Source organism: Rhinopithecus roxellana, chromosome 4 (genome assembly GCF_007565055.1).
Source record: "Rhinopithecus roxellana isolate Shanxi Qingling chromosome 4, ASM756505v1, whole genome shotgun sequence".
Classification (NCBI taxonomy): Eukaryota; Metazoa; Chordata; class Mammalia; order Primates; family Cercopithecidae; genus Rhinopithecus; species Rhinopithecus roxellana.
In genome coordinates, this window is record NC_044552.1 from 73,278,736 (window position 1) to 73,299,671 (window position 20,936).

Here is a 20,936-nt window from a genome sequence, read left to right on the forward strand (position 1 = left end):
TTCAACTATTCCCATGGGCCTGTCCCATCCTCTCCAACTGTCAGTAATTCTCCTCCTTCTCCCAGATGAACATGACACTTACTACCTATATCGCATTGCATTTTCTTCCTTGTTATTTATTCATCTTTCTGGGTATATAATAGGCCTGTTCAAATAGTCTGCATTCTTATTTGTATTTCTACTACATAGTATTACGGGCAGGTTTTCCTGTTGGGGTGCAGAGTGGTATTATAATCATGTAATTCATACGTAGCTGTCTACAAATTGATACATCATAAGTTTAGTAATATGTATCTTACTTTTTTTATCAAAAAGGATACTTGACTGCCCACAGAACCCATGAATAATATACAAAAGCCAGTCACGATGCACAGTATTTTTAATTATATCCAGAAGTTCACCATTCCATACATATTTCATATAAGGCTCACTACAGATGCCAAATACCCCTGAAAAATATAAGTCTGTATCAGTCCATAAATACATAAAATATTTTGTATCAATTTAAAAAAAGGTTGGTATCAGAAAGATATGGGAATTGGCTGACATTCAACTCATTTTAAAGTTAACTTCTGTTTTTAACTTCAAAGTAACATGCTTGGTTAACAGCATTACCATTTTCAGTGGGTATCATTCCTGTCATGTCCAGAACATTGTGTTGATTCTGTAAAAAGTCAAAGAAATCTCTTTTCTGACTTGTGAGAGTTCTTAACTTCAGAGAAAAGAAAATGACAAGGAAATTGAGGACATGTTACAAATATATAAAGACGAGGTGGTGGGAAGTAGCGGTTGAGCACATGCCTATGGAGTCAAAGTTCCTGGATCCAAATCCTGGCTCTGCCTCTCATCAGCAGGGTGACAGGCACGATCAAGAGTGTTACTTACCCAGCTCGGCGTCTCTGCTTCCTCACCTGTACCACGTGGTGGTTGTAAGGATGAAATGAATTAATAATGGATATAAGGGGTCTAGAATAAGCCTGGTGTATTACAAATACTTCCAATACGTGGCGTTTATTATTATGTCAGGCCTTTTCTCTATGAATAAATTAATTTCATCAAACATAATTTTAGCATATCCAGATAAATGTATTAAAACAGCAGTGAGTTTTACAAAACTTACATGAAGTGAAAAATTAAAACTATGTTTATAAGATAATAGCTTAAAAGACTGTAACGGTTCTGAATAGCAGTTAATAAAGACCATTTTTTTCCTCAAAACATGATTTGTTAAGAGTATTTGTTTATACACTATACTACACTTAGGTTTGATTCATAAAAACTAAACTTTCTCTGCCCTTTCAATGCATTACACAAGAGAATTAATAATAAAGACATCGATAGGAGTCCTGTTTTGTCACTTACTCTGTGACTTTAGGCAAGTTACTTAATGTCTTTGAATTTCAACTTTCTAAACTAGAAAATGATGTTAATACTACTCACCTCAAAGATATTGTTCAGGTTAAATAATATATGCGAAGTATCTGACATGCAGTAAAGATTATTTCAAAAATTTACTGTTTTCCTTTTCAACCTACTTCCACACCTTCCACCCTCACTCCCTGTTTCTTATCAGTTTACCCCTGTGTGATAAGAGAATAATCTCACCTTCGACAAAGATGTATGCATGCTAATCACCAGAAACTGTGAATATGAACTGTTATATTACATGGCAAGAAGAAATTAAAGCTGAAGATGAAGTTAAGGCTCCTAATCAGGATCTTGAGATGGGAAATTATTCTGCATTTTCTAAGTGGGTCCAACGTAATCACAGGGTCCTTGTAAGTCAGAGAGGAAAACAGGAGTGTTGAGTGTCAGGTAATGTAACGTAGCCTTAAAGATGGAAGGGAGCCATGAGCCAGGGGATGAACACAGCCCCCAGAAGATGGAAAGGGCAAGAAAACTGATTCTCCCCTGGAGCCTCCGGAAAGGAATGCAATCCTGCTGACATGCTAATTTTAGCTCACTGACACCCACTGTGGACTTCTGCCTTCTGTAAGATGATAAATGTACGTTGTTTTAGCAACTAAGCTAGGTAATTTGTCACAACAACAAGAATAAACTAATACACCCTATTATTCATATCTGTCAAGTAGAATTGCTCCAGAGATGACAAAAAATTAAGTAGCATTGGAGGCTTAATTCAGATCCCAGAACAGATACACAAATTCAGATTTTGGATGGCATTTGGGGCAAATTCAGTGATACTTTCAGGTTTTGCATTACAAATTGTGATATTCAGAAGCGTTGCAAGCAAATATTCAAACGCACTAGTTGTCTTGCCCTCTATCTGTCTCTAGTGGTATGGGTTATCACCAGAGTGTCTGAACCAGGGCAAATGTATGTGATCTAATGATCTGGGAGTAGGGAGGATGCCCTGGGTTTCACCTTAGCTCAAGTGATAATCAATCAAGTAAACTAACAAGAGTCAAGGGGAATGCCAGGGATAAATTCAGTTTAAGTAACAGCCTAAACCTTTTTAGAGTGGATCACAACCTTTGGCAAACCATTAACAGAACACAGCCTCTTTTTGAGAGTGCTGCAAGGGCAGATCTTCCGGGACTACTTTAGATTGGATTCTACCTCTGCATCCACATGTTCATCACTATCATTGAAGTTGCACAGAGCAAGGAACCCAAAGACACTATTGACTTACTTTCCACAGTCAGTTGAACACAGCTAAAGTGTCTTAACTATTGAAATGATTCCCTTACAACATTCACATTAGCAATGCCGCTAGCTTTAGAGTGCTAGACCAACCCAAGCATCTGGCAATAAAGGTACTGTGTGACTGGTTTAGTCCAGGATCTCAGGGGCACTCTGGGTGAGGCACTGAGTGGCCCTACAGTGTCTTACAGCAGTCCTGCGGAGGCAAGACCTACACAGGACTGATGGGTCAAGCTGGGACCGATCAAAGTAATAACGACCTCTGACCTGCTGCACTGATTCCTCGATATGGCCGTATGATCTTCATTTCCAGGCCTCCGTTCCCTACTTAGTCTTTAATTCTATAAAACTAGCATTATACCTACTAAGCAGAGTTTTTATGAGGATTAGAGATATTACATGTAAATGTCTAACACATAATAGGCAACCCATGGTAACTCTTTTTCAAAACTCAGACCATAACAAACTAGTCTCTGTGAAGGAAAATAAGTAGTGTGTATTATCTAATATTTAAAAAAAAAATCCATGTAAACTTCACCTCTGCACACCATGTAAAAGTCTATGCTTGAATGTATTCAATAAAAAGTACATGAATAATTACTAGAAAATGTCAGCATACAATTTTGTGGCTGGCCTACAAATGAATTTACATGGTGATTAATATCTCTATAAAAATGAATTGGTCAACTTCACATATCCAAAACAACCCCATGTAAGGACAAACAGCAAAGAGGGGTGGACAAATATGAGGGAAATGTGAGTGAATTTAATAAGATGTCACTTCATGGATACCACATTAATATACATTAGATATGCCAAGACCACCTACCGCTTCCACCTTGTGTAATTAATCCTTCATCTTCAAAGATGTCAAAGCTCTCTTGGCGATTCTGGGTCGTTTCTGACTTTAACATCTCCAGGGGCATTCGCAAGACAGTGAGATTATATTGAAGTGAGTGGGACAAATCATAGCTGTAACTGAGAACAGAATTGAAACTTAATAAGAATTGCAAAAGCAAAGCATATTTCAAGGTCTTGGCTCCCATACAGAATTAAAATCTGTGAACTAAATTACTTAACACCTGTTACCTTATTTGGAAGCAATGCTATTCAAATAAGTACTGTAAAGCACAGCAAAATACAAATGTAATTGGAAATAACAACCTCACTGCATGACTAGGCATCTGCATGACTGGAAACATACAATACAATGTCAGTAACCTACATTCTTTGATTTGTACAATGTGTATTTTTTGCTTGATACCAAAATCAGTATAAGTTCATGGTATTGTGCAAACAAGGTCATACCTTCTATGAATCTGTATGGGGTTTTACAGCTCTACAATAACCACTGCAATACTGCATAGTTCTGTACCCTAGTTTACCCAACAGCAAAAATAATTCTATTAATTACTAATGGTGGTATCATAACCGACGTTGTAAAACAGAAATAAGCAAATAATATAGGCCATTACAGTGAAACATGTTTTAGAAGAGTAAAAGGCATTTCAAAAATATAACTGTCTCTGTGCAAATTAAATTTCATTACAATTTTGATCTCACATAATACTTTTTAAATAAGCATCTCTAGCACTCTATATATATAGCTAGAGATATTTTTTAAGTATTTATACATAAAAATATATAAATATATTTATACATAAAAATATATAAATATATTTATACATAAAAATATATAAATATATTTATACATAAAAATATATAAATATATTTATACATAAAAATATATAAATATATTTATACATAAAAATATATAAATATACATATAAATATATGTATATATGCATACTCTATATAAATATCATATATAAATATCCATATATAGAGTGCATATATATACTATACATATGTATACTGTGTGTGTGTATATATATTTCTTAAGTGTGAGGGGGGTTTTCCAGCTTTTACTGGAAATTCTAAAGGAGCCTAGCTATATACTTTTAGCACAGAATTTCAGAAGGTATTTTGAATACTTTACACAAATTTGTTTTTAAAGTATTTTAGGCATATTTTAAAATGGTTACAATTCTGTCTGGAGAATCACACACATTATTTTAATTATCATTTCTTTATATTATTTGATTGAAATTGATTCATTTCATCTGTGAAATTCAATTGTATCACATTTCCTTGATGGATCCATTCATTTTAACATCTAATCTCAAAGGGATAAAGCTATATTAAGAAGATGGTTTCTGATTTTTAACAATCAATTCTTTCTATTTAAAACAATTCCTTTATTATAGAGATTCTTAAAAACATATTATAACCTTTTTAAAAGCCTATTTATGAGGCACAAAAACTTTAACCTACATGTATTTACTTATAGAATGATTTGATCACAACTCAGTATAAAAATACAGACAAAATTGAGAAATATGAAGCAGAAGAAGGCCATTTCTAATAACAGCACTGAGCTTCAATAATAATTCACAAACACTACAAAGTCAGGCATAAAGACTGAAAACTAGAAGATGGCAAAAAATACAATGGAAATATACATTAAATAAATGTTTGTGGAAGTAAAAACTCTTTCTTTAGGAGCCCTTCGCTCCACTTCTGTTAAAATAATCAGCTTCCTTCAGGTTTTCATCGATAAAGACATAATTCACCCCATGTAGTAGACATGTTTTTGTTTCATAAAGAAACGGTTAACTATATTAATAATTTAAAATAATTTTTTAATGCAAAGCACCCTATCAGTAGTATATAACACCAACAGCTACAAATGCTCTAGGTTCTCCTTTAGTCCTTATGACTCAAGCCCTTACTGTGTTCTATTTTTAGTCTGGATATTATAGCTGATATAATTTTCCATCTATCACAACAATTGTTATCTATCAGGCCCACATACTGGTCACATCAATGGTAGTAAAATACTTATCATGATGTTGTAATAATTTACTTGACTGTTCTTCAGTTATCAGTATTTGGGATGTCCCTGGACTATTTGGTTTGCTTGTCTGGGCTATTATAAATAGAGAAGCTATAAATGTCTCTTTACCAATGGAGATTTGTTATTTTTGCTCCTGGTTATTTTCTTAGGACATATTTTCATATATGTTCAATGCTATATTCCTTCTCAGGAAACTGTTAATTTACAATGCCACCAGCAGTACATCAGTATTGCAACAGTTCTTCCTACTTTTAATTTATTTTTACCTAATTTTGCCAGATTATTTACTAAAAGTTGAACCATGAAATTGTTACAACTCTGTATTAGAGGCTGAATGTAAATTTCATTTTTGTAATTTAAGATTACAAAATCAGAATATTTCTTTAAAATACATTAAGTCCTACCTAAAACAAAGATGATTTTTATATTGAGAATAAACATCCTTTAATTTATCCATTTGGATTTTCAAATATAAGATTTTTAAAAGGAAGAAATAGCTATATTTTAATGCTTTTACATAAAACAAGTTGACTAAAAAATAACAGAAGTACTACTATGTTCTCATTCTGTTTTTACCCACTGGAAAATAATATAAAAGTTTATGTGACTGATAGGAGCAACCTCAAACTTACCTGAAGTAAAAATTGCTAGATAGGTCCACATTTTGAAATATTCGTAGATACCTAAAACAAAACCAAAGTATATTTTATTTGTCCAATACTATTATTTCTCACAGTTTAACATGTACCCATATGTACATTTATATTTGTAAATATGCTCATTAAAGCTGAGGAATTCAAGTCATATCTAGAAGAGAGATTACATCTGAAGCAATTCTAGGTCTGTTGATCATCCCTTTGGAAATCTTTAACTTTATAGTTTGTTCCTTATCACTGATGATGCCAGTGAGAGGCAAAGTCATGCATCTACATGTGTGGGGCACAGCAGACTTTGGGCAAGACAGAAGTAAACACTGTTTTTGCTTTTACAATGTGCTTTGCAAATGCTTTGAGGATGGAGAGAGGAGAGCAACAACAACAAGCACAACGTGGGTCACCACAATTTTAAGTTGCTAAGTTTTTACACCAGAAAAGGTATAAAATAAAATGTTCACATTTCTGTCTCTCAGGATTAATAAATGTTCACATTTTTAAATATCTATTTTGACCTTTTTAAGATAAATAACAAACAACTTAAAAAGTTAACGTTCCCTTTAGACTTCCCCAGTCCTGTTCTCTCGCTCCAAATGCAACCATTTTCCTGTCACTGATATGAATCCTTCTAGTCCATTCATCTCTTTACTTTTATCACATTAGCCCCATCTTTAAATAATACATAGCATTATATTATATATTTAAAATAAGTATGCAAATCATTACAAACTTTGTATACTGTCCTACTTTTTTCTCTCATTTTTTGAAATCTAGTTACGTTGAAAGTTATAGATTTAATTTGTTCACTTGAATCAATGTTTGGTCTTCATCATATACAGCCATCCCTCGGTATCTGTGGGGGATTGGTTCCAAGTCCTCCCTCAGATACCAAAATCTGCAGATGCTCGAGTTCCTGATATAAAATGGCATAGTATTTGTACATAATGCACAATACACATCTTCCTGTACACTCTCAATTGCCTCTAGATTACTTATAATACCTAATATAATGTAAATGCTAAATAGTAATTCTACAGTTGCTGTACTGTATTGTTTAGGGAATAATGACAGGAAAAAAGTCTGTACATGTTCAGTACAGATACAATTTTTTTCAAGTATTTTCAAGCTGTGGTTGGTTGAATTCACAGATGTGGAACCCACGGATAAGGAAAGCCAACTACACTTGACACACTTTATCCATTGTCTGCTGATAGACCACTAGGTTCTTTCTAGTTCTCCACTACAAGATACAATGCCGCCAAGAGCATCCATGCATGTTTTCCCATACACATGTATAACAGTTTCTCTAGGGCACATACGTGGAAACAAGAACCACTGTGCACTGCAGATAACGTGCATTTTCAATTTCGCTGGAATTGCCAAAGTGTTCTTCTAAGTGGTTAAAATATCACTCCAACTCATAGTATACAACTCATTTCCCACATCTCTCCTAACATTTGATGACGGCAGATACTCTTGATTATTCCCGAACTGACTAATGAGAATAAGAAGGTACCTTTTTAATTTGCATTTCCCAAACTACTAGGTAAGGTTCAGAATCTCCACTGTGAGTTGCCTGTTCCTTTTAACCATTTTTCAGTTAAGTTGCTTATTTTTTCTCACTGATTTGTAGAAATTCTTCCCACATTCTAAATAATAATCATCGTTACGTTACAAACATCTACTTTCAGACTGCTGCTTGTTTCCTAAAATTTGTCTAAATACATTTTGAATATTTATAGTATCAAATATAGCATTGTTTGCCTTATGGTTTATCCATTTGTATTTTGTTTGTAAAATCCTTTTCCATACCAGGATTATAAAAATATTTACCTTTATTTTCTTAAAATTATCTTCATACTTCTGGAATTTGCTCCTGAATATTATCAGAGAATGTAATCAAATTTCATTTTTGTCCAGTTGGAAAACCAACACTATTTATCCCGTCTTTCCCCCTAATGACTTGTAATGCTCACTCTATCATATTCCAGTTTGCCACATAAAATGGATCTTTTTCTAGGCTTTCTCAACACTGTTCATTGACCCCGATCAATTCCTCCACCAATACGTAGCAGTCTTATTTACTATAGCTTATTACCTGATTATCTTAATTACTATAGGTCTTACCATCTTGTTGACTTTATCCCTTCTTGTTTTTCTTGTTTAAATTGTCTGGACCATGCTTAGATATTTGCTTTTCCACATGACTTTTAAAATCATGTCAAGTTCCATTCTCAAAACATCCTCTTGGAATCTGGATTAATGTTACATTAAATCTAAAAATTGGCCAGGCCCATGTCTGTAATCCCAGCACTTTGGGAGGCCAAGGTGGAAGGAGTGTTTGAGCCCAGGAGTTCAAAACCTGTCTGGTCAACATAGAAAGACCCTATTTCTGCCAAAAATACAAAAATTAGTCAGGTGTGGTGGCATGTGTCCGTAGTCCCAGGTACTGGGGAGGCTGAGGTGGGAGGACCACTTGAGCCCAGGAGTTCAAAGCTGCAGTGAGCCAAGATTGCACCACTGCACTCTAGCCTGGGTAAGAGTGAGACCTTGTCTCAAGAAAAAATATCTATATAAATTAATTTTGGAGAAAACTAACATCTTTAAGACATCAAACCTCATCCATGAAAAAGGGACATCTCTCCAATTAAGAGATTTTAAAAATATTTTAATAACGTTTTAAGTCTTTTCCATAAGGTTTTGTATGGCTTTTATTATATTTATTGGCAGGTACCTTATAAATTTTCTAGTTCATTATTGCTAGTGTGTAGAAATATTACTGGTCCTTATATGTCTTACATGTTGATCTTTTCTTTTTTCTTCTTTTAATTTTTTTTTTTTTTTTTTTTTTTTTTTTTTTTTTTTTTTTTTTTGAGGCAGGGTCTCACTGTCACCCAGGCTGAAGTACAGTGGCACAAACATGGCTCATTGCAGCCTCAATCTCCTGGGCTCAATCCTCCCACCTCAGCCTTCCAAAATGCTGGGATTACAGGCATGAGCCACCATGCCCAGCCATCTTTTCTTAGTCACCTTACTGAACTCTTTCATCAGTTCCGAGAATTTGTAGATATTCTCAAACTTTCCAAGTAGAAAATGATGTTGTTTGCATAATGCCATTAATTTTTCTTTTCAAGTTTTGTGGCTTATTTTTCTAGTCTTGTGGCACTGCCTAGGGCCTTCAATATGAGGCTGAATGTTAGTAGTGACGGCAGATATCTCTGTATTGTTCCCACCTTGATTAAAAGTAATGATTTTAAAGTTTTACTTCTAAGAACAATTTTGGATATAGTTTTTAATAGGTATCATTTACCAGATTAAGAAAATCTGCTTATATTGCTAGTTTGCTAAAACATTTTATCACACTGAGTATTGAATATTGTCAAATATATATTCTGCAAACATTAAGAAGATAATTTTTTCAGCAATATTTTAATGTGGTGAACTGCTCTAGTACATTTTCTAACATTGATAACAATCATGCATTACAGAGATAAACGTTATGTATGAAATGTTTAACAGTACTATATTTTATTTCCAAATATTTTACCGATTATTTTTGCTTAGATGCACTATTGGTTAACATAGTCTTATAAGTATTAAAAGTTTTTCCTATTTAGTAATATTACTTCAGTTTACCTATAAAAAACTATTAATATAATTGTATCTTATTCTGAGTAAGTCCATTTACTACATGTTATTACTCATAATTTTGTTCTTTAAAGAGATCCAAATCACTATATACAATAACATAATTTGTATTGCTATTCTTGGCTAAAGTATCATAAAGACGAGACCTATAAATAACATTACTTCTTGAACTTTTCCTATCCCTGGATTTGCATGCTCTGGTCATTCTGATTCACTTTTAGTCAATACACTATACAGGCCTTCCTATAAGCTGTATGGGATATAACTTTTTTCAGTTAGTGCAAGACAAAAGTCTACTTTGTCTGATAAACTGTACTTATTCTCATCTGAAACCAATTATTTTCTAATAACCCCCCTTCCAAATCATCATCAAAAGCAGCATCACAAGGGCCCAGAAAACCACTGTCTAAGATGGTCTCAAGCAACAGGGCCACATCACCTTTACATTTTGGTTCATGTACTGGAACACTATAAAAGTACAGGATATAATTAAAATCTAAACTGTTACCTATCCTAAAAACTTATAAATATTTCTTTGTTCCATTTTAATCTTCATAATATTAAATCAATTCAACCTTTACAATTTTATCAATTTGTTAATAGCTTTTCCCACATTTCCAAGGTTTCAATAATTCCTCCAAAACTTTTGAACATTTCAGATATACAGAAAAACTTGGGGGGCAGGGGGGAAGTACAATTAACACCAATATGCCCTTCTTCTGAATTCACTTTTAGAGCTCTCTCCTTAAACTCATACACAAACATTATCTCTCTTTAAATACACATTTTATTTTTCTAAACCACTTGACAGTAAGTAGCAGACATCACGACACTTCACTCCTAAATATTTTAGCATGTGCCTATTAAAAACAAGGACAATCTCCTCAGTAACCACAAACCATTATTATACTCCAAATTTAAATATTGATTCAAGATCATGAGTATGTAGTCCACATACAAACTGTCCAAATAAAGCCCTTTAGATCTTTGTGTGAGGATGTGTGTACAAGTACATGCACTTTTAACCCAGGATCCGATCAAAATCTGCATTTGGTTGTCATGTCTGTTTTAAAATCTAGAACAGTCCTCTGTTTTTTTTGTCTTCGACGACTTTAACATTCTTTTAAGAATCTAGGCCAGTTATCTTGCAGAAAGTCTAGCGGTATGTATGTATCTGATTATTCCCCATGCTTAGATTCAAGTTAAATATTTTTAGCAATATTTAACTACTAAGGTAAACTGTGTCTTTCCCATTGAGAGTCAAACAATATCAGTTTTGTCTCACTATTGGTGATGAGAAGTTTAATTTTTTGGATAAGAATGTCTGCCATTTTTTTTCATCATAAAAATACTTACTCCTCTTTGTAAATAACAAAGAGATCCATGGAGTTTAAAATGTTGGGACTATGTGATTATTCTGTTCCTCAATAACAATCTCTCACCTAATAGTGTTAGTAGCCATTGCTGATTGTTGCCAGTTGCTATAATGGAGGTTTTTAACAGCTCTTGAACAAGAGTTGTAAAATTCTGAGCCAACATTTGATCTTTTTACATAACATTTATAGTATCTAAACTAATTTTATTTTCTACCTGATCCACGACATTAAAAAAAAGTACTTGAGCCTGAGAGGCCAAGGCTATAGCAAGTTATGACCATGACTTCCAGCCTAGGCAACAGGGCAAGACCCTGTCTCCAAAAAATTAAAAAAAAAAAAAAAAAAGGGAGTTACCACCATACATACCTAGCTTCATCAGGATGAGTAACCCGTACAGAATCATTAGGTATATAGATCATATTTGTATCTTCGACCTTATAGATTGCATGACCTCCAATATCCGCCATCTTCCTCCTTTTAGTTATTAACACAATATAATAACCTTCTAAGAACCTGACAAAACCTATGCAACAAAAAAGAAAGAGAAAGACGCTTTATAAACTTAGTAATGGCTTTTAGATGCCTATTTAAAAGGCTAAAGGCCTTCAATACATTTCTCACTTTATTATTTCTATGATTTATAGCCACACACATTTTCAGGTGTCTTAGAATTATTCTCTAAGAATATCTATACTGACATTTATCTCACTTAAAAATATTACTCTAAACAAAGCCAAATCATGAGTGATCTCCCATTCACAATTGCTACGAGGAGAATAAAATACCTAGGAATACAACTTACAAGGGATGTGAAAGACATCTTCAAGGAGAACTACAAACTACTGCTCAAGGAAATAAGAGAGGACACAAACAAATGAAAAAACATTCTATGCTCATGGATAAGAAGAATCAATATTGTGAAAATGGCCATACTGCCCAAAGTAATTTATAGATTCAATGCTATTCCCATCAAGCTACCATTGACTTTCTTTGCAGAATTAGGAAAAACTACTTTAAATTTCATATGGAACCAAAAAAAGAGCCCATATAGCCAAGACACCAAGACAATCCTAAGCAAAAAGAACAAAGCTGGAGGCATCACACTATCTGACTTCAAACTATACTACAAGGCTACAGTAACCAAAACAGCATGGTACTGGTACCAAAACAAATATATAGACCAATGGAACAGAACAGAGCCCTCAGAAATAATACCACATATCTACAACCATCTGATTTTTGACAAACCTGACAAAAACAAGCAATGGGGAAAAGATTCCCTATTTAATAAATGGTGCTAGGAAAACTGGCTAGCTATATGCAGAAAAATGAAACTGGACCCCTTCCTTACACCTTACACAAAAATTAACTCAAGATAGATTAAAGACTTAAATGTAAAACCTAAGACCATAAAAACCCTAGAAGAAAACATAGGCAATACTACTCAAGACATAGGCATGGACAAAGACTTCATGTCTAAAAACACCAAAAGTAATGGCAACAAAAGCCAAAATTGACAAATGGGATCTAATTAAACTAAAGAGTTTCTGCATAGCAAAAGAAACTATCATCAGAGTGAACAGGCAACCTACAGAATGGGAGAAAATTGTTACAATCTATCCATCCCACAAAGGGCTAATATTCAGAATCTACAAGGAACTTAAATTTACAAGAAAAAAACAACCCCATCAAAAAGTGGGCAAAGGATATGAAAAGGCACTTCTTAAAAGAAGACATTTATGCGACCAACAAATACATGAAAAAAAGCTCATCATCACTTGTCATTAAAGAAATGCAAATCAAAACCACAATGAGATACCATCTCACACCAGTTAGAATGACGATCATTTAATAGTCAGGAAACAACAGATGCTGGAGAGGATGCAGAGAAACAGAAACGCTTTTACACTGCTGGTGGGAGTGTAAATTAGTTCAACCATTGTGGAAGACAGTGTGGTGATTCCTCAAGAACCTAGAACCAGAAATACCATTTGACCCAGCAATCCCATTACTGGGTATAAACCCAAAGGATTATAAATCATCCTACTATAAAGACGCATGCACACATATGTTTACTGCAGCACCATTTACGATAGCAAAAACTTGGAACCAACCCAAATGCTCATCAATGATAGACTGGAAAAAGAAAATGTGGCACATATACACCATGGAATACTATGCAGCCATAAAAAAGAATGAGTTCATGTCCTTTGCAGGGACATGGATGAAGCAGGAAACCATCATTCTCAGCAAACTAACACAGGAACAGAAAGCCAAATACCACATGTTCTCACTCATAAGTGGGAACTGAACAACAAGAACACACAGACACAGGGAGGGGAACATCACACACCAGGGCCTGTCGGGGGATAGGAGCAAGGGGAGGAAGAGCATTAGGACAAATACCTGATGCATGCGGGGCTTGAAACCTAGATGGTGGGTTGATAGGTACAGCAAACCACCATAGCACATGTATACCTGTGTAAGAAACCTGCACATTCTGCATATGTATCCCAGAATTTAAAGTAAAAAAAAAAAAAAAATTACTCTAAACAATTTAATTCATTCATTCCTTTTAGTCTCACTGCAAATAGGACAGAGGTGCCTTAAGCAAAAATGGATATAAGATTAAGAGGAGTTGTTGTTCCACGGGTACAGAGCTTTAGTTTTGCACAGATGAAAAAATTCTCCAGATCTATTGCACAAGATGCATATAGTTAACACTGCTGTACTGTGCACTTAAAAATGATTGCGATGGCAAATTCTGTTTTTTACCAAAATTAAATACACACACACAGATTATAAAAATGAAGAAGAAATTACAGTAAAGGAAATAATGTTTAAAAACATAGTAAGATTAGTCCAAGAATAAAAGTTGTACATAAGAATGAATCTTAAGATCCTATGTACTATTCTCCACATTCGGCTCTCCATTTTCTAATAGATAATGCAAAGAGGAACACACATCCAATTATACCATGCACAGTGGCTGAAAGATAAAAACCAAACTACTATTTGGAGAAGCTACAGTAGTTCCAAGAACTGGGAGACAATTCCAGAGTGAATCCTCACAAAAATGTACGTGCTGTAGAGAACAACCTCAGGAGAATTCTCCAGCAATGTCAAGGACACATTTCTCAATGCTGTTTCATATGCCAAGGCACAATTCAATAAATGTCATTCTTTACAAACTAAAAGAATGCAGCAAGGCACACAGCTGAATGGAGGTCTAATTTCATTTGAAGATAAAAATCTAAGTATCTCTGGTAACAGTTTCCCAAATGTGTTCTCCATGAAATACTAGTTAATGGAATCCCAGGGGGGAGAGGAGTGGCAGTGAGCAAATAATACTGGACTAAGAAACTTAAAACTCCTGAGAACCTTACAGTACTGTGCTAAAGTACACTGTGAATCTTGATAGGAGATAAAAACCAAGTGACTTTCCAGATTCCTTTGTTCATGGAACCTCCTCCCGCCCCCTGCCTTAAAACAACAAAAACAACAACAACAACAACAACAACAACAACAAAAACCAATGGATATACATTCTGAGGAACATATTTTGGGAAATATTGCCCAAAAGAACAAACTTTATGGACTCTTAATAATTAATGTCAAAAACCAATTTGAGCCAGCTTAAACTAAAAAAGGAATTTATATTAAGGATCCTGAAGTGATGCATGCCACACGTGGGAAACAGTGTGACTGGGCCTCAGGAAAAGCCTAGTCAGATGTGTCTCTGAACATCTACTCCATTCTTCTCTCTCTCCATAGACCAGGCTCCTCCACTTCTCTGGATCACGTAGTAGGAAACACAACTGCTGACAGCTCTGGGCTTTCCATCCAAAACCTTCACTGGAAAGAAAAGGATATTTTTATCAAGTTCAATTTCAGAATTCCTGGGAAAGAACTTGGATTGACCCAACTTGGGTCAGGTGTCCAGCCCAGGACCAATCAACTATGGCCAAAGAATAGAATCATGCAGCATTGGAAGCCATTTTATATGATAACTAGGTGGCCTAGATGTGGCTGGGGGACATGGTTCCAGTTCCCTGGAAAGTGAATAGGTTGGGCAAAGAAAACAATACATCAAGTAAATTACATATCCTTCATGCAATCTTCCACAAGTATCATTTCTGATAGTTTAGTTGTTCTTTTTTTTCATTAAGCTCTAGGGTACATGTGCACAACGTGCAGGTTTGTTAGCATTAGGAGATATACCTAATGCAAATGACAATAGTTTTGTTTTTAAATGAATATTGGAGAGTTATAAATAGAGTTATATTTCATGTCAGATCATTAGAACATAGAGTTGTATATCGGTGACTAAAGAAAGAGCCATATACATTAATGTTCAGCAGCATTATGTTCTCAGCAACACACTAGTTGCCATACAATCTTGGTCAAAAACTTTCAGGTTCCCTGAACTTTGCTTTGCGAGTTAAAACTAACTTTCTTGGTGGTGGGGAAGAGGGGACACTTCTGAAATAGCAATGCAAGGAGCTCAGCAGACTCTTTCCTAGGAAAACAACCATAACTAGTAAAAATAATAAAAACAAAGGAAAACATTAAAAGTTTCTGGAAACTGCCCAAAGGGCATACAGAAAGTGGAGAAACATTTATCCAAGAAAATCTACTGAATCTTGGTAAGAACAGCAAGTCTGGGGCATTTGGATCACGGCCTGCTCCCCTTCCACACTGCCTCCCAGTTCAGTGTGACAGGATATCTACTCTGGGCAGATGCAGCCAAGAAGACAGGGCTCCTTCCTTTCTCTCCAGCTCCCAGTCTAGGACCACAATTTCTGCTCAGGATGGGTAGGCCACCAGGTTTTCTCATCCCCACCAACTCTGTGTTGTAAAAGCTCTATTCCAGGCAAGCATGGCTAAGATCCGGGCTCCTTCCTTCAACCAAGCACCGACTCACAGGGTGGAGGCTCTACTCTAGGCATGTCAGGCCAAGAACACAAGGTCCCATCCCTGCCCAGCTCACTGGCTCATAGGGCAAGCTAGAAACAGTCATATACAGCTGTCTTCTCATCAGAAGCAATGAAAGCCAGAATGAAGAGGGATGACATAAAGAACTTATATATATGTAAGTTCTAGTTCCAATAATATATAATATGTATATATAATATACATAATACATATATACACACATATATCCAGAAGTATATATATATATAGTGTGTGTATATATATATACACACACACACATATCCAGAAGAATCTTATATCTAGTTATCTTTCAAAACTAACTTTCTTACACATACATTCTCTCTCTGTGTGTGTGTATGTGTGTGTGTCTCTCTGAGTGTTATAGTCTATGAAGTCTAAGCTAAGATACTGGTGCTCTGAATTTTTGCTCCAGAATTGGCAAATACTTATGATCTATGTCTTGTTATTGTCAGCTGATGAAAAAAGAACTACTAATTGAATACATTAACATGAATGAGTTGAAATCAATAATGGAAAGATGCCTCAAGAATCTTACTGGCCATGCTACTGAGAAAAAAATGCTATTAAAATAATGGAAAATATTTATATTTTAGAAATCCACAAAACACAAAGTGTTTTTTAAAAAAGGTTAGAGACTAGCCAAAAATGACCTCACTAAAGTTGAAGGGCACAGAATGGGAAAGAAGAAAAAAGCTGATGACAACCTCATTAACAGCAACTTAGGAAGTAGTCATCCTTTCAGAAATATAAAACTTACGAAAGTAAGCATTTCAGAAGCAGCACACACACACAAAAACTGAAAAATGGAATGTAATTGGGATTAAATAATAAATATTTACAAGATAAATTAGTTTTCCTTTTATTCTTGCTGTATATTTATTTTTTAGATAAAATTTCTTACTAATTTCTCTCAACCTGCATTCCAATTGAATTTTAATTTTATGTTTTTAGCTCCAGGCTATTTATATCATTCTACACTTCCCTTTATAATTTGTGTAAGGGAAAGTTAATATACTTCACAAGAGACACTCTTCTTCTGGCACAAATGGCTTCAGTATATTATAAATGAGATTATTTTCCACTTCCTTTTTACTACCAATTAGAAATGACTCTCAACAATTAAAGGCTTCAGTTTGGCATAGACATCCACCAAGAATCAGCCTGTTCATCCCTTAAAACATGAGTTTAGTGCTATCCAAACTGTTCATTCCTCTAACATGATGAACACCAGAACAAGTTTCTTCATCTTCATTCTATGTACTTCTGACCCCAGACCAATTTCACTGAGTACTTTCCAGAAGACAAGATGACGGTCATCATGCAAAAGTGATTTCTCTCTCTCCAAAATAAAAAAGGCTGTGTCATTTGAGAGGGATGCCAAGCAAAACATATTAAAAAGGACAATATGAGAGAATGGGGTAGTATGCAATTCTGGTGGCTGGAGAGGACCCTCACCAGCCCACTAACAGGCAATAATGTAATATCCTGTTTGGGGGGTCACCATGCCAGCCAGCTATCATCTTGCAAGCCTCCAGTGAGAACAGCACTCCAGCAGAGAAGGACGAAAACCCCCCACAAGGCACCCAGTGCCTTTGTACAAGACAGCTCTCTGGAACCAAAGTGACATCTCTACTATCAAATCATACTGCCCCCTAACTAGTCTGAGATTCACACTTTGTTGGTGTTTTCACTGTTATCTTGGATCTGCAGTCTATTTTTAACGGTGTTGTTTTAAATAATAGCTTAGTCCATCACAGTCTACAGTATTGACACTTCTTATTTTGCCACTCCCTTTCAACATACTAGAGGCTTAGAAGAGTGTCGTCTGACAGATGACAGTGGCAGAAAAAGGACACGTACCTAAGGGCTATGCATGAAAAGGAGCTGGGATGATAACAAAACTGAGTAGTATGGGCTACAGGTCATTCCATTCATGTGTCCTAGGACCACATAAAACAACTTAGTGATGGATGCTCACGATCCCATCCAGTGGTTTCCCAAACTTCCTGCTGGCTGTCAAATAACAAAGGAACAGATCAGGAATTGGCCAGGCAGCTACAGGACTGGATTAATCCATTTATAGCAAGGAAAATCCTCTAGGTCAGTAATATTCAAAATATGGCCTAGGGACCAGTGCTGGTCCATGAGCTTTCAGACCTGGCCCATGAAAATATAAGTAAACAAACTGAAAAGAAGGATTTAGAAACTTTAGAACAATTTAGATTGTCCCACAGCATCTGCGTGCATGATCAATGAACCTGCCCTCACACAGGGCATATACCAGTTTGGATAGTACTAAACTCGTGTTTTAAGTCACATGTGGTGTTGGTCTGCAACATGTGATATATGTGAGGGAGGGGGAGAAAAATAGTCCTTTATTACAGATCGTAGAGAAGTATTGTTCAAGATTCTCATGATATGTATACTAAATAAACCATGACAACAATCCAAAACATTCCAACAAAAATATTTTCCACAGATTCAGCATGTTCAAACAGTTAGTGAAGAAAGTATTTTAGCCACAGAATAGAACACAACCATTCTAGTCATTTCACAAATGTATTATTTTGACAACTAGACTACACATTTTTCAAAGTATTTTGTGTTAATAATTTCAGCATTCAGTACATTTCTGAGCTTGTACTAGAAAAATCATAGACTTTTATTACTCTCTGTTTACTTTTCACTGATTCTTAACTTTACATGACTGAAGTAGGATACATAAGGCACATTTCCATAAAATACCAAATGTTTACCAGTACATTACTGTCCTACTTTACTTGCAGGTTAACCTTACGGTAACTTCACCATACATGCACAGTCTCAAAGCTAAAAGGGCTCTAAATTCAACAGATATAGCTAAGAATATCACCTTTAAAAGAAACATGGAGACACCTTCAGCCCTCACCCAGAGTTTATTAATCAAAACTTCTGTGCAAAGTAAACATCTGGTTACAAACTTGGTTATCAATTGATTCAAAGGAAAGTTCTAGTTTTACAAGCTTGGTTATCAATAGGTTAAAAATGAGGCAAAGAATATGCTAAAAGCAAACATGTCAAGAACAATAAAAGGTGACCGAAGCATCACAAGAAAAAAACAGTCCAGCAGTCTAGAGGCCATTTAACGTAAAGTCAAACAGCCCAATACAACTCTGGAATACCCAACGACAGCTATTTTTAAACACAGTTCAGGCTGAGCACAGTGGCTTATGCCTGTGATCCTAACACTTTGGGAGGCCAAGGCAGGAGGATTGCTTGTGCCCAGCAGTTTGAGGCTAGCCTGGAAAACACAGTGAGACCCCCACCTCTAAAAAAAAAAAGAAAAGAAAAAAAATTAGCTGGGCGCGGTGGCATATGCCTGTAGTCCCAGCTACTCAGGAGCCTGAGGCAGGTAGATCACTTGAGACCAGGAGGTAGAGATTGCAGCAAGCTATTATTTGCCACTGTACTCCAGCCTAGGTGACAGAGCGAGGTCCTGCCTCAAAAAACAAAAAAACAAACAAAAAAAAAAACCACACACACACAGACACAAACACACAAAACAAAACCCACACAGTTCAATAAGTGATTTTCACTTCATTACATTTAATCAAGAAAACTTTCAATTTTGAATAATAAAATCTGGCCAATAAGGCATTCAACAGTATATACTTAGGAAATGCCTATCAAAAAAGTTGTGGCCAGGCGCAGTGACTCACATCAGCAATCCCAGCACTTTGGGAGGCTGAGACAGGCAGATTGCTTGAGGCCAGGAGCTTGAGATCAGCCTGGCCAACATGGTGAAACTCCATCTCTACAAAAAATGCAATAATCAGCTTGGCATGGTGGTGCGCACTGGTAATCCCAGCTACTCAGGAGGCTGAGGCACGAGAATGGCTTGAACTCAGGAGGCGAGGGTTGCAGTTAGCCAAGATCATGCCACTGCATTCCAGCCTGGGTGACACAGCAAGGCTCTGTCTCAAAAAAAAAAAAGTTGTAATAAAGTATCAACATTTAAGGGAACAAGCTTAAACTATTATGTAACTATTATTTAAATTAGAGTCTACCATATTTAAAACACATTTTATTTATAGTATTTTTTTCTTAAATTTAAAATATAAGCAGGACTGAAAGTGGAATTTAACATATTGGCATTTATGGCATTTAAACACATGAACTCACATGACACATACAGACATACACATTCCCACAAACACTCATTCATTCAACGTGTAACCAACCTCAAGGGCCTTCTCAAGACTGAGCAGAAGGCATAGAAAAAGGGCTAGGCCTGAGGAGAAGAAACGAGTCATGTTACACTACTCTTTACCTTCCCCAGCAGCCACCTAACACACAAAAAGAGCCTAAAGAGATTATGTATGAAGAGCAATGAGAGCAATCTTAGAAAAGCAAACTCCAAGGATGGCAGAATATAATCAAAGTTTTCATAGACATAGAGTCACAAAATAGAAGGTGCTAATCAGAAGACCCAAAATAAGAATCTGAAAACATACAGTATAGTCAAGTCCATATTAATTTTGTTAATATCTATAGAAACCACTGATATGGTTTGCATTTGTGTCTTCACACAAACTTCATGTTCCATTGTAATCCTCCGTTGTTGGAGGTGGGGCCTGTTTGGAGGTACCTGGTTCCTGGGGGTGGATCCTTCATGAAGTTTACAACCACCCTTTTGATGCTATTCTCGTGATACAGCGTTCTCATGAGATCTGGTTGCTTAAA

At 35.6% G+C, this 20,936-nt stretch overlaps 1 protein-coding gene across 1 annotated transcript in view; it reads right to left on the reverse strand.

Moving 5' to 3' along the window:
• Window positions 1-20,936, reverse strand: part of FIG4 (FIG4 phosphoinositide 5-phosphatase) — a 134,522-nt gene that overhangs the window by 86,788 nt on the left and 26,798 nt on the right. Inside the window, exons 4-7 of the mRNA XM_010366034.2 lie at window positions 11,625-11,781; window positions 6,214-6,264; window positions 3,494-3,642; window positions 321-449 (exon numbers count right to left, since the gene is read on the reverse strand). Of these exons, the coding sequence (XP_010364336.2) occupies window positions 321-449; window positions 3,494-3,642; window positions 6,214-6,264; window positions 11,625-11,781 (486 nt within the window). The remainder of the gene's footprint in view (window positions 1-320; window positions 450-3,493; window positions 3,643-6,213; window positions 6,265-11,624; window positions 11,782-20,936) is intronic.